The 13,389-nt window shown below is 54.0% G+C and overlaps 1 protein-coding gene across 3 annotated transcripts in view; it reads left to right on the forward strand.

Moving 5' to 3' along the window:
• Positions 1-1,731: 1,731 nt before the first annotated feature.
• Positions 1,732-13,389, forward strand: part of SLC5A10 (solute carrier family 5 member 10) — a 40,337-nt gene continuing 28,679 nt past the window's right edge. For all 3 annotated transcript variants that reach the window (XM_032703542.1, XM_032703543.1, XM_032703544.1), the window contains exons 1-7: positions 1,732-1,877; positions 2,904-2,975; positions 3,773-3,877; positions 4,482-4,541; positions 4,713-4,817; positions 9,904-10,009; positions 11,656-11,736. In XM_032703542.1, coding sequence (XP_032559433.1) covers positions 1,764-1,877; positions 2,904-2,975; positions 3,773-3,877; positions 4,482-4,541; positions 4,713-4,817; positions 9,904-10,009; positions 11,656-11,736 — 643 coding nt within the window. In that variant the 5' untranslated portion in view covers positions 1,732-1,763. The remainder of the gene's footprint in view (positions 1,878-2,903; positions 2,976-3,772; positions 3,878-4,481; positions 4,542-4,712; positions 4,818-9,903; positions 10,010-11,655; positions 11,737-13,389) is intronic.

Here is a 13,389-nt window from a genome sequence, read left to right on the forward strand (position 1 = left end):
CCAGACCTGGGCTGCCCCATCCCTGGAAGTGTCCAAGGCCAGGTTGGATGGGGCTTGGAGCAGCCTGGGCTAGTGGAAGGTGTCCCTGCCCATGGCAGAGCGTGGGACTGGACGACCTTTAAGGTCCCTTCCATCCCAAACCATTCTGTGATTCTGTGACTTAGGAATATTGGTGGAGGATGGAAATTCAAGCTGGTAAAATCCAACTCAGCTCATCACAGGTAAACTGGCCTTTTCTGAGGTTTCTTGCCTGGCCTGAAAGCGTGGATGAGTTAAAAAACACTCTGTAGTGCAGAGCTGAACTTGTTGGGGTTTGTTTTCCCAAGCATCCCTGGGCAGGTGTGGGTGGAACAGCTGCCAGACAGCTTCTGGTCCCGGAGACTTGAAGTTCCTCACCTGTTGCAGAGAAAACAGCGTTGGAATTGAGGAGCATTTAGAGGTGGTTTGGTTTAATCTCCCCATCGTGTCCTACAAATGAGCATAAAACTTTTGGCGTGTTCAGAAGGGAAAGTTAACCTTTGTCGACACCAATTCTCTGCTTGAGATGAACTTCCAAGGGCTTTGGAGGGTTCATTGACTTCTGAGGATAAAAGCAGGTGTTTTCCTTAACAGTTAATGGGTACACCAGGCTGATGTATTCACACTTGTCAGTACTTTGGATGTGTTAATGCGGGTCAAATTCCAGCGGGGCAGCGAGGGGGAAGGTCGGCTCCTCACGGATGTGTGGAGCTGCTCCCGCTGCTGGCGGCTCCTTCAAAGGGAGGAGGAATGCTGACCTGACTCAGTGATGGGCATATTAGTTGCACTGTGTTTATTTTATTAGTGAGACCTCGTGGAAGCGTGCTGCCACTTGGGGAGGAGCCAGCCAAGCCTCCAGTGCAGCAAACTGATGGCTAAATACCCAAAAAACGTGGAATTCAAAGGTTTCCTGTGTCTGTTTCGTGTTGGCCTTTAAGGAATAACGATGTCTTCCTTTCTCAACAGCTCCCTGAAAGGAGAGCGCAGCCAGTTAGTGGTCTCTTCTGCCAGGTAACAAGTGACAGGACGAGAGGAAACGGCCTCAAGTTGCACCATGGGAGGTTTAGGTTGGATATTGGGAAAAATTTGTTCATGGAAAGGGTTGTCAAGCGTTGGAACAGGCTGCCCAGGGCAGTGGTGGAGGGATTTAGAAGCCGTGTAGATGTGACACTTGGGGACGTGGTTTTGGTGGTGACATGGGAGTGCTGGGTTAACGGCTGGACTGGATGATCTTGGAGGGCTTTCCCAACCTAAATGATTCCAGGATTTATGATCCCTTCTGTGAGGGTTTCTCCTGGTCAGCCCTTTGCTGCCATGCTGAGGCTCCACCTCAGGCATTCACCCAACTCGTGTTCAGTCATTCCTTTAACACAAAACCCCAGCCTTGTCTCGTGTCATGCAAAGCAATTATGGTATTGATGAGGGCTCAAGAATTTGGGGACAAATTTCATCCCTGGGGCTGGATTGCTGTCACTGGAGTGGTGGAGAAGGATTGAAGCGTGTACAGCATCACTGGGACATTTTTTTGTACCTGTTCATTTGTGAGGCACCACAACTGAGGTGTCTCAGCCGCCTGGGGAGCGGAGGGGTGGGAGGCAGCGGAGGCCACACTGCCCACCCAGGCGCCTTTGGAAGTGCAATTCCTGCTGCCAGGTTGTTTAATGATAAATGCCCTCGGGCTGCTAACGAGTTACTGATTGAGTGACTGTCCGTGTGAGGCTGAGGATGAAGAAGGAGGCAGAGGGATGATGGAGAGCAATTCCACGGCCGGGGCCGTTCTCCCCTCGCAGCAGTTCAGCATTGCTGACCTTGTTGTGGTAGTGGCTTATTTTTCCTTGAACGTTGGTGTGGGAATATGGGTAAGAGTCGTTTCTCTTGTTCATTTCTGCTTTCTTGTTTGAATGGTGGGGTTTTTTTCAGGGCTGGATTTTCGGTGAAAGCCTCCATTATTTTCTTGTAGTTTTCACTTGTGTATTTTGTGTGTTGTGGTGGGGGGAGCCAGGCTGGGAGAGCTGGGGGTGTTCACCTGGAGAAGAGAAGGCTCCAGGGAGACCTTAGAGCTCCTTGCAGAGCCTAAAGGGGCTCCAAGAGAGCTGGAGAGGGACTTTGGATGAGAGGGAACGGCTTCAAACTGACAGAGGGCAGGGTTAGATGGGATATTGGGAAGAAATGCTTCCCTGTGAGGGGGTGAGGCCCTGGCACAGGTTGCCCAGAGAAGCTGTGGCTGCCCCATCCCTGAAGTGTCCAAGGCCAGATTGGACGGGGCTTGGAGCAACCTGGTCTGGGAAGGGGATGGGATAAGATAACCTTTAAGGTTCCTTCCAACCCAAACCATTATGGGGTTCTGTGATTTGCTCTGTTTTGTGCAAACCTTCTGCCCCTTTCACCCCCTATAGAAAGGCTCCTATAGCTTGGGAACAAGGTGGAATCAGCCATGGCACAAACCTCTCCCCTGGCCTCTGTGTGCTGGGTGTGAGCAGCTCTGCCCCTTGCCTATTACAGGGTGTTGAGCCAGATGCCCTGATAACACAAACAACCCTCAGCTACAGCAGTTTCAGACAAAGACTCTCCAAACCCATTTATTCTGCCTTGCAGAAAAATCCTGGCCAAAACTGGGCCCTATTAGCCAACCTGTCTGCTCGGGATGGCACAAGGACAGGCACATCCTCCGTGCTTCCCCCTCTCAGGGAGCTTCCTTTGCCATTCATGGCTCCATGGTTCCTGGGGAGCAGCCACCCTTTCGTGTAATTAAGCTCGAGTTGCAGAGCTCCCATTAATTATCGAGTCTCCTGTCTCTCGGCTTCTTGTCTGGGAGACTTGGGCCTTGGTGTCTTGTCTGGGTTTTTAGGGAAAGGGTGCTCTGTGCTGATCTTTCCTCCTCCCAGTCTTCCTGCAGGGTGAACAGGAACACGGTCAGTGGCTATTTCCTTGCTGGCAGAGACATGGCCTGGTGGCCAGTAAGTAGAGACCTCTCTGTCCCTCTGTGGCACCCTGGGCACAGGGACATCCCGTGTACCACTGTCCCTCCCACCAAATCTCCTCCTTGCTTTCTCCACTGCCCACACTCTCCCCCACCCTGCCCACCTCCTCCTGCCAGGATTTATGTCCTTGGAGCTGCATTTCCCTTCTCGTTGCACAAAGGGTGCTGGAGCCCACTGGGCTTCCCTGAGCCTGGAGAGAGATCCTTGGAGTCCAACATCCATCTCCACTGTCCCTGCGTGCTCCTGGTGGCTCCAACAAATCATGGGTGTCCCAAGTTTGGTTTTTCCTTCTCATTTTGGTACAATCTTGACAAACTGGCTGTAGGTCCTTCCCATGTCTGGTACTGGCTCCTTGCACGTGGCCACCATCCGGGCAGGGTGAGTGGCCACCATGGCAAATGCAGCAACACGTGGCTCTTCCTCATCTTCCTGAAGACAACAAAGTCCATCCCAAACCCACCAGGGATGTCCAGATGAGCTGGATCCATGGGCGTGCTGGTTCCCAGGACTCACAGCTACCCGAGTTTTACCTATTAAGGGATTTTCTTGCAAAAAAGAAATCCCACGTGGGGGCCTTTTGGCCACGCTTCGTTTCAGAAGTGGAAGGGAGGTCTGTGCCCTGTTGCTCCCGTTCAGGCATTATTTTTCCCTGCCTCCTTTTCCTGAATTATCCCCTCGGGGCTGCGCTGGTGGGGAAGCACCAAAGCTGGTCTGTGCAGAGCCTTGGGGATCCAGCGTTTGGGCACCTGCAGCCCCCTCCTCTGCTCCCACAGATCGGGGCCTCGCTCTTTGCCAGCAGCGAAGGCTCCGGGCTCTTCATCGGCCTGGCCGGGAGCGGCGCCGCCGGGGGAATCGCTGTCGCCGGCTTCGAGTGGAATGTAAGAAAGGTGCCGTGTCATTAAGGAAATGAGTTTGTCGCAGCAGCAGATGGCCCATTTCACTGTCTCGAAAGGTTTAGGAGGAGCCGTGCAGGGGGGTAATTAACACAGCCCTGCTAACTCAGCTCCTCCAGCTCGTGTAGGGTGAGTTCGCAGTCAGCTCAGCTCCACGTGCTCAGGGAAAAAGGACATTTTGGATCCAATTTCCTAATCCAGCCCCCGCAGACCCTGACAGGGAAATGACTGAATAGGTCACCCATTCCCTGCTTCCCTGCACGTTTAATCCAAAGTCCTTGGGTTCTGCAGCAAAAAAAAAAAAAAAAAAAGGCATTTGGCTTGTGTGGTGCTCAAGGAGTTGGTGGGAAATGTCCAGTGAGGAGCTGAAGGGCTGAGGGGAGCAGGTTCCTGCCGGCAGGGGTGCTGGGGGGTCTCCACCAGAATCCCATGCCTGCAGTCTGAAGCCATCTGGGGCTGTAAATGTGCCCTCAGGGGTAATTAAGGACTGGATCAGGAGCAGGGACATGGTCTAGGACTGCAGTCAGTGTTGAGCTGCAGCAGGATCCATGTTTTTTTCTGGCTGTGCCATGTTCCTCCTTCCCAACAGGCGACTTACGCTCTTCTGGCACTCGCCTGGGTGTTCGTGCCCCTCTACATCTCATCTGGGGTATGTACAGCTGTCCTGAGCCTGCTGTGGGGACCTCTGCTCCCAGGAGGACTGTCACCACTGTCCCGTGGCACCCCTGAGTCCTGCCCTGGAATACTGCTGTCCCCTTGCCCCATCCCTGGAGGGTGGGCCCTGGACAGGGCAGTGATCTCTCTCTCTCCCCCCCAGCAGATTGTCACAGTGCCCGAGTATCTCCAGCGGAGGTTTGGAGGGGAGAGGATCAGGATGTACCTTTCCAGCCTGTCACTCCTGCTCTCCATCTTCACCAAAATCTCAGTGAGTAGCTCCCCCTTAACTTTGTCACAAATCCACAGCTGATTTCCAGCTATCAAAAGGTTATTTTTGGGCTCAAACCTTGTGTAGCCAAATCAGGGGAGAGCAGCTGCTGCAGGATGCTCCAGGAGGCAGTGGGACAAAAAGTGGGAATTTGTGGGCAGGTGCTCTCTGTGACACCCCATGAGTTCTTAGGCAGATCCAGCAGTGATGTCCATGTCCATGTGGCCCAGACAGGGCATGTCAGGATTCCCAAACTTGCCTTGTAGCAGAAGTTGTGGGTGAAATGTGCTCCGAGGTCTGGATTTGTCTCCGTGCTCTGGCAGTGACTTCCAGCATCCCCAGGGGACCCAGCAGAGCCAGGCACTGAATTGGGAATGCATTCATTGCTTTAGGGAGCGTGGGTGGGTTTTCTGAGGAAAGGAAGCCTTGCTGCAGCTGTAAGATATTCAAGCCTGTACAGATAGTGCCTGATTTCCAGGCACTTTTCCACAGGGATGTTTTCCCCTCATTTTGACCTCGTTCACAACTCGCCGTGTGCAGCCTCCGCTCACGCTGGTAACCATGGGAAGAGTTTATCCGAGGTAAAACAGCCAAAGAGCCTGTGATACCAGGTCTAGGGCAAGCAGGAGAGAGCCGGGCACAGACAGCCCTGGGGGGCTGGAGACAGCGAGACAGAGATCAAGAGCAAACAGCTTGGAAAACCTGGAGAGAAAATCTGCCGGAGGGAGCAACTGAGCTGTGATGGAGCAGGTGGATCCGACCTGGGCTCTGCTGGGGCTGAAAGAAAAGTGCTTTTGCAGGTGTCTGGCTGCAAGAGAAGTGCTTTTGCATGAGGCTGGCTGTGAGCAGAGGCTGGCTGCGGCAGGAGGGGCACTGCTGGTGTGTGTCTCCCCACGTCGAGGCGCTCAGAGTCTGCCTCTGCGCTTGGCAGCTCTGTCAGCCTGGCTGGATGCAGCATCCCTCCCTGCACGGCGTCTCTGCAGCCCCAGGCCCTGGACTGAGCTATGGGGGGATCCTCCGGGTCCCCCTCCGAGGGATGTGGGGGCTGGAGCAGCCCACAGACAGGGCTCGCTGTGCACACCCATCAGCACTTGGTGCCAAGGGAGGGGCTGCGTCCCCCTCGGGCAGAGCCCTGCACTGAGGGGATGTCCCCGGCTCCAGGAGACCCCTGCCTCCTTCCCAAGCTGCTCTCTGACCTTGGGCAAGGAGTTATGTTTTGGGTTTAACAGGCAGGTTGCAGGGGAGGTGGCAGCCCTTCCCTGCTGGCTCAGGGCTTCCAGAGTGGCAGAGGTGATGCTGGTGACTCCATCGGTGCAGCTGCCACCTGTATTTCCCCCACAAAACCATGCCCTGTCCTGCTGAAGGGCGTTCTTCCCATAAAACTAATATTCTTTATATCCTAATCATATATACTGTTGAAAATCCTACAGCATTATTCCTGAAATCATCTTGGTGGCTCCTGGAGCACCAGTTCGGTTTCCAAGTGTGGACAGTGATGCTCTGATTATTCCCTGATGTCCAGTAAACTCTTGTCCCTGATTCCCCTCCTGTGTCACATCTCTCCTGTGCTCCCAACAAAGACCCAGGAGGAGCCTGGGGGAGATGTTGGAGCACGTTTGTCCATGGTGCTGGACCCTGGTTCTGTGATCTGCAGGGAATCTGTGGGATCCACACAGATCCCTGCTGGTGTTTAAAAGGAAAAGTTGGAAGCTGGGATAGGATTTCTGCCGGGGTAGTTTGTTTTTGATGGTCTGAAGAAGAGACCATTGGTAGTTTTGAAGTTGTCTTGGAGTCTCTTTCCAGACTATCACCCACATCCCCTCTTCTCTTGCCAGATGGTGCCCTACCATGCCAGGGGGCTGTGCTTGGTCCCTTTGGTTTCCAGTCTCTGTGGCTTTGCCCAGGGGGATGGAGGTCCCAAAAACTCATCCTTAGCTTGGGAGATGGTTGTGGTGTCAACCCTTGCCTAACACCAGATGATCCTGTAGATGACCCCTGGGCAGTGCCTGCTCCAGTGGGAACCTCTGCTGTCCTCTGGGCCCTTCTCAGCACAACCTTTTGTTTGGAGCCCAGTGGACACTCCCAAGCTCCTCTTCCCAAGCCTTTCCTCAGCCAGTGCTGTAGTTTCTTTGGTCTGCTGAGCTTTCTGTGATCTCTGAGTCAGGCAGGATGCAACAGAAGAGGAATCAGCCTAATAAGGGGATTATCTTGGCATCTGGCTCCATTCACAGCAAAGCCCACAGACAATGGCTGTTTCCAGCAGTGGGCTGGGATGAATGTCTGCAGACACAGGGGCGTTGCCAAACTGGCCCAGTGTCCCCATGTCCCTGTCCCCGGTGGTGGCTGCAGTGGGGAGTGTGGGAGGGGAGTATGAAGCTTCGAGCAATTAGGCAGGGCTGTCTCCTGGGGAGGTTCCTTTGGTCCTTGCTGGGGGCTGCCTCAAAGCCCAGGATTAGCTGGGCTTTTCCTGCCCTCTCTCCCTGCAGATGTTGCATTTATGGATGGATCTCTGCTCCACGCTCTCCCAAGCTGAGACACGGTATCAGTGCTGCTCCCTTGGCTCTTCTTTCAGGGCAGGGGGGATGACAGTCCCTCCTCTACTGGAGTCCCCCCTTTGTTGGACCCCATCTTTCCAGGTTTCATGGCAGGCTGCAGCAGGGCAGCCCAAAATCCCGCTGAGAGATGTCACCCCCCCAGGTAGGAACATGGGAGGAGCCCCAGCCCTGGCGAAGAGCCCCTGCAGACTCCTCTGTACCCTGGGTAACTTGTTCTACCGAGGCTTTGGCTTCACCAATTGTTAATCCCAAGCTGTCTCCAAAGCCCATTTTCATTGGGAAGGCATTAACAACCTTGGGTAAGAACGAGTTTCCAAGTGAGGTCACCGGTGGAGGCAGGGACCTCTCTGGATTATGAAGCCTGACTTCAAAGGCTTCTCCCCTCCTTTTAAGGTTGAAAGGACTTATTTTATGAATAGGTCATGCCTGGTTTTAATTAGCTTGTTTTTGTGTTTGGGATGTCTTATTAACAACTCGGTCACATGTGCTTTTATTTTTTCCCACCCTTGCAGAATTGCCAGGAAGGGAGGTGGAGGTACCTCTGCTTCCTCATAGCAAAGCCTTCGACTCATTTGCAGACGACTGCAAAAATGATTAAGCATTGAGAAAGCCAGGAGAAGCAATTATGAAATATCTTGTCCAGGGATGAATCTTCCAGCTGGGCTGTGGGGAAGGGTTGCTGGAGAAGCAGGAAGTCACAGGGGAGAAAAACTTCCTGGCTGGGCGCTGACGTGACAAGTGATGGATCCCTCCAAGGGACGTGAGGAGCTCTGGAAGACACCAAGGATGCTTGACTGGCACTGTGCTAGGAAGATTTCAAATATTTTGTGTTCCCACTTCAGGTTGTGTTGTGAGGAGGTGGCTGAGGGCCCTTGGTTGAGGCTTTTCTGCCTTGTCACTGAAGCTTGCACTGTGTGAATGGTTTAGGTGTCCTTTTGTAGGGTTCTTGGCGGTATCAAGCTGTGGTTGGATTGCATTTGTGGAGGAAGGGCATCAAGGAGCCACTGGTAGAGGTTATGGCATGGTTGCCCATTAGTTGGTTCCTCTTCAAGAGGTCATTGCAGGGCTGAATTCCCTCTTGGTGCTCACAAGGACTCTCCCAAACACGTGGCCAATCCCAGGTGCAGCTGAGGACACGCAGTACCTCCCTTGGGAATGCCAGGCATGACTGTGGTGTAAAGCCTGGTTCAGATATCATGGAAGAGTCCCTGAGTTAGGATCCTCAAGATGGTGGTGTAAGTGCCCTTCTGGTTTGTTTGACTTGTTTTAACCAAGGTTATGCCCAATGCTGTGGACTCACCTGCTGGGGAATGGCTTCTGTACTGTGCTGAAGCTGGACATGGGCTCACCTACTGGGGTTTGGGCTGATGGAGCCAACACACACCTTGGCTTTTGCATTGCATGATCCAGCATGGCCCCTCTCCATCACTGGAGGATGGTCCTCAGCTCCTGTGTGGGAGCATCCTGGAGCAGTGCTGGGAGGAGGGAGGGCAGAGTTGGGGCAAGGAGGTGTGATATGGGAAATAACACCAGTCCTACACCTTACTAATCCCAAGAGACTGCTCCTGCATGATTGGGCAAGACAGCCCTGCTGCTGGGGGATGGTTTTTGGGAGGTGTGTGAAGAGAGATGTCAAATCAGAGCTGATGTCTTGGCTGTGGGAACCCATCGTGGCCCCGGGCGAGGGTGAGGAGTCAGCTTGTCTTGCCTCTTCCTGCCCCTTCTGGCCTCATTCCCTTCTCCAAACAAGGTTTTTGTGAAGATGGCCCAGCTGAGCGTGGGGATGGCTGAGCTCAGCCCTGGGTGGAGACGTGGTGGTGGCACTGCCATTGCCACTGTGCCTGGTCCTGTCCTGCCACGGCATCGCTGCTTTTGTTGGAGGAGCTGCCCCAGCTCCGAGTCTCCACTTTAATCTCATTTCCTCCAAACCATGACAACCCTCCCCCCCCCCGTGTGTACAATGACAGCTGGAGCTGCCTGCTCTGCTCCTTTGGGGCTGTGACACCCATCTGCAGCAGAGACATGGCCACCCACCTGGGACCCTCAGCTTCAGGAGTGTCCTCCTGGAATGTGCTGTGAGATGTCAGAGAAGGCTCCATGGACACCTCATTGTGGTCTTCCAGTTCTTAAAGGGGCTTATAAAAAAGAGGGAGGGTGACTTTTTATGTGGGCAGATAGCGATAGGGGGAATGGTTTTAAATTAAAAGAGGAGCGGTTGGATATTAGGGAGAAATTCTTCCCTGTGAGGGTGGTGAGGCCCTGGCACAGTTTTTCCAGAGAAGCTGTGGCTGCCCCATCCCTGGAAGTGTCCAAGGCCAGGTTGGATGGGATAGGGGAAGGTGTCCCTGCCCATGGCAGGGGGTGGGAATGAGATGAGCTTTAATGTCCCTTCCAACCCACACCATTCCAGGGTTCTGTGTCCTCCCTGAACCCACAGAGCTGACTGTTTCCCTGCTGTGCTGCTCTTGCAACAGCCCTTGGGTGGTGGATGTCACCTGTCCCAGACCTCCTGTTCCTTCTTCCACTCACAGACAGACCTGTACTCGGGGGCCCTCTTTGTGCAAGTCTGCCTGGGCTGGGACCTCTACCTCTCCACTGTGCTCATGCTGGTGGTCACGGGGCTCTACACCATCGCAGGTAGGTCACTCATCATCCACTGGCCTCAATTTTTCTGCTTCTTTTATTGAGCCACACCACTTACCATCCTGCTTTTATTTTACTATTGTTATTCTTTGAAGGTTCCCTGGGGTTTACACCGGTGGGGTTCACATCCCTGCCCCAGCCCAGCCAGTATCTGAGCAGCCTCCTGGAGAGTCAGCTCAGGTGATGACTCAGCCCATGACCTCTCCTTTGTCTTTACATCTTTTCATTTGTAATAACTCCTCCCCCACCACGTACTTAAACACTTTCTTGTGTGTGTACCTATTTGTAACAGCAATAATCAGGGCTTCTTCTATTACAGGACTATTATTATGGAATCTACAACTGGAAAGCCCTTGACCCAACTCCTTTCCCTCCCTCTTGCCCTGCCCTCAGTGCAACCTGCTGCCCTCTCTCCACTAAGCTTTCAGGAATATTTCTTGCCCGTGCTTCCCCATTGTGGGACCAGCTATTTTTGTGCAGGGTCAACAAATAATGTTTCTTCTGTGATCCAGAGGTGATGAGGGTTTGGAGCTGGAGTTGGAAACTGTGGGTTCCTGGCTCCCAGCCCCGCTCAGACCGTGGGACTGTGTATCCCTGCCAGCCCTTTGGGTTATTATGTTTGCTGGGACATTCCCTCCCTTAGTAGTGCCAGTGGAATCACCCAGCAGTAAATTCCCTCGTTATCTCACCCCGGCCATCGAAAGGGGAAACGGTTTAAGTGTATCCATAACAGGGTGGATTTTGCAAGACTTTGGTTTTAAGCAAATCCCATCTCGGGTTTTTCCTGCCCACAAGGCTTGTTGTGATGTGAGGCACCTCAGTGTGAGCTCAGGCAGGTGTGATCATTGCATCACCTTGATCCTGAGAACATCCCTCCAAATCCCAGGCAAGGCCAGGGATGGTGCAGCCCTGAATTCCCAGCATGTGATTCAGTGACTGGGGTTGAAACTGATTCAATTTTTGACCCATTTTCCTTAGCTCTGCTACTTTTTAATGCTTTTGCTCATGTGCTGAGTGATTGATTTCTGGCTGGGTAAGCAGGTGCTGGGTTTGCAGCAGGTCTGGAGGGAGAGCTTGGGATGGGGAGGGAGAAATGCTGTTGGCTGTATGGCCAAGGGGACCCCACTAAGCACCATGTGCTGGAAAAATAAAACTGTAGGGTTTGGAGGAGAACTAAGGGTGTACAAAGGGGAAACCTGGTGTTAGGCAGAGGTTGGTGAATGATGAGATCAATGTCCTGAGTCTGATCTGCTGCTGGAGCACCCAAAGAGCTGGGGCTGGCTGGCATCCTCCTGACTGTGTGGAAGATGTGGGGCTGCATCCCTCCTGCCATCCCTTGGCTCCTCTTCCCTGCCTGTCCAGCAATCCCTTGGATCCCCTCTCTGCCCCTGGTGAGGCTGCAGCCCCTGTGGCTTTTGGCTGCTCCCCCCACCCCACCTTTGGGGGTGCTGTGCCCCCCTCAACACCAGAGCTGCCGAGGAGCTGTTCCCTCTTCCCGCTGCAGCCCCCCATCACCCCCAGTGTCAGCAGGTTGAGGCTGGTGACAGGTACATCCCCATGGGAAGCTTTATTGGGATGTTCTGACTGTTCCAAGCTGGAATCCAGCAGTATTCCCGACCTCCTGCCTCGCTCTCGTGCAGGGGGGCTGGCGGCCGTCATCTACACCGACACGCTGCAGACGCTCATCATGGTCCTGGGAGCCGTCGTGCTGGCAGTGAGAGGTAAGAGCTGCTCCAGGGGGACCTTCCCTCCTCACTCAGGTGGTTGTGGAGGTAAATAAAAACACTCAGTCTGAGCCCTTTGTTTGGCCAAGATGCCCAGCAGGACTTCGGTCCGTGGCAATCACCTAAATGTGGTGCCCCTGTGTCCCCCCCTGCTTCCCCTGTGTGCCATTCCTGCCGGTGCAGATGCCGTGGAGCATCTCCCTGGTGCTCCACATGGGACTGTCCCCAGCAGTGGTGACATTCCTGTGGACATGACTGCTCCACATTCGCCTCTCGCTCTGAGAGATTGCTCAAATATTTGACAGCAAAGCAGCATTCCCAGCTCTGCTCCGGGTGTTTTGGTGGGGTCCTCAGACAGGATCCCGCTGCCTGGGGATGTGCACAGCAGAAGGTTGGTACTGGAACAAGGCACGGCTGCAGGGGTGGGATGTGGAGCATGTGGAGTGTGGTGCCATGCCCTGCTCCAGGTTGGAGTGATTATAGTTCATCACCAGCCCTTCCTGAACCCCCAGCACTGTTGTGTCTCCCTAAATTCAGCCTTAGAGCATCCTTGTGAGGACGGGAGCTTTCATCAGCCTGGCTCTGCCATCGGGGCTCTTGGCCCCGAGGAGCAGGAAGCAAAAAGTTAAGTCCCAGCTTCAAAGGCATGAGTTTAACTACAGAGGATGATTTCCAGAGGCACTCTTGAGACGATTTCCACCATCTCCTGGAGAAGGCAGCTTAGGCAGGCAGGCAGGAAAGGCTTTGACCCAGAGCTGTGGAGGTGGGAGCAGCCCCAGAGCTGTGACCAGCCTGGTCCCGTGGCTGCTCCCCTGTGCCAGAGCAGAGCTTGCTCCTGGGCAAGCCCTTGGACACAGCAAGGTGTATTTAGAAGAAACAAATGAAAGGACAGAGACTTCCTGGAGAAGGGACAACAACAATTAACTACCCCAGCAGCGGCACGGAGCTGCTCCGGGCAGAGGAGCTCGTTGCCTGTCGAGGCAGAACAGAGCAGTGGCTGCAGCCTGTGCCTTAGACGTGGTGCCTGGATGTTGTGGATCGTTGTCTGGAGCTGTCCTTGGCCGTGGGGCTCTCTGAGGCTTGTCTCTGCCAGGCTTGGCTGGTGCAGCTGCACAGAGCCAGAGGAGGAGGGCAGGTAGGCAAAGCCTGGAAAATCCCCTCCGGCAGCGGCAGAGCCCGGCTTGTTTTGGCTTTGCTGCCTGCAAGCGTGGCACAGTGTGTGCAGGGGGGTGAGGGGGCTTGGCAGAGGGACTGAGCCAGGGGAGCCAGAAGATGAAGCTGCTGGTTGCACAGGTTTTTCCTCAGGTCTCAGGAGACCTCAGGACCTGGAGGTGGGTGTGCCCCAAAGCTGTTCAGTTTTCTCCAGCTCCTGTAAAGCTCAGCTAATAAAGGACACTTTCAATAGAGTCATGGAATGGTTTGGGCTGGAAAAGATTTAAAGCTCATCTTATTCCATCCCCTGCCATGGGCAGGAACACCTTCCACTAGATCAGGTTGCTCCAAGCCCCATGCAACCTGGCCTTGGACACTTGCAGGGATGGGGCAGCCACAGCTTCTCTGGGCAACCTGTGCCAGGGCCTCCCCACCCTCACAGGGAAGAATTTTTTCACTTTGCTGAACAGAAACCTTGGCAGTGCCATTGGTGGCTCT

Source organism: Chiroxiphia lanceolata, chromosome 16 (genome assembly GCF_009829145.1).
Source record: "Chiroxiphia lanceolata isolate bChiLan1 chromosome 16, bChiLan1.pri, whole genome shotgun sequence".
Classification (NCBI taxonomy): domain Eukaryota; kingdom Metazoa; phylum Chordata; class Aves; order Passeriformes; family Pipridae; genus Chiroxiphia; species Chiroxiphia lanceolata.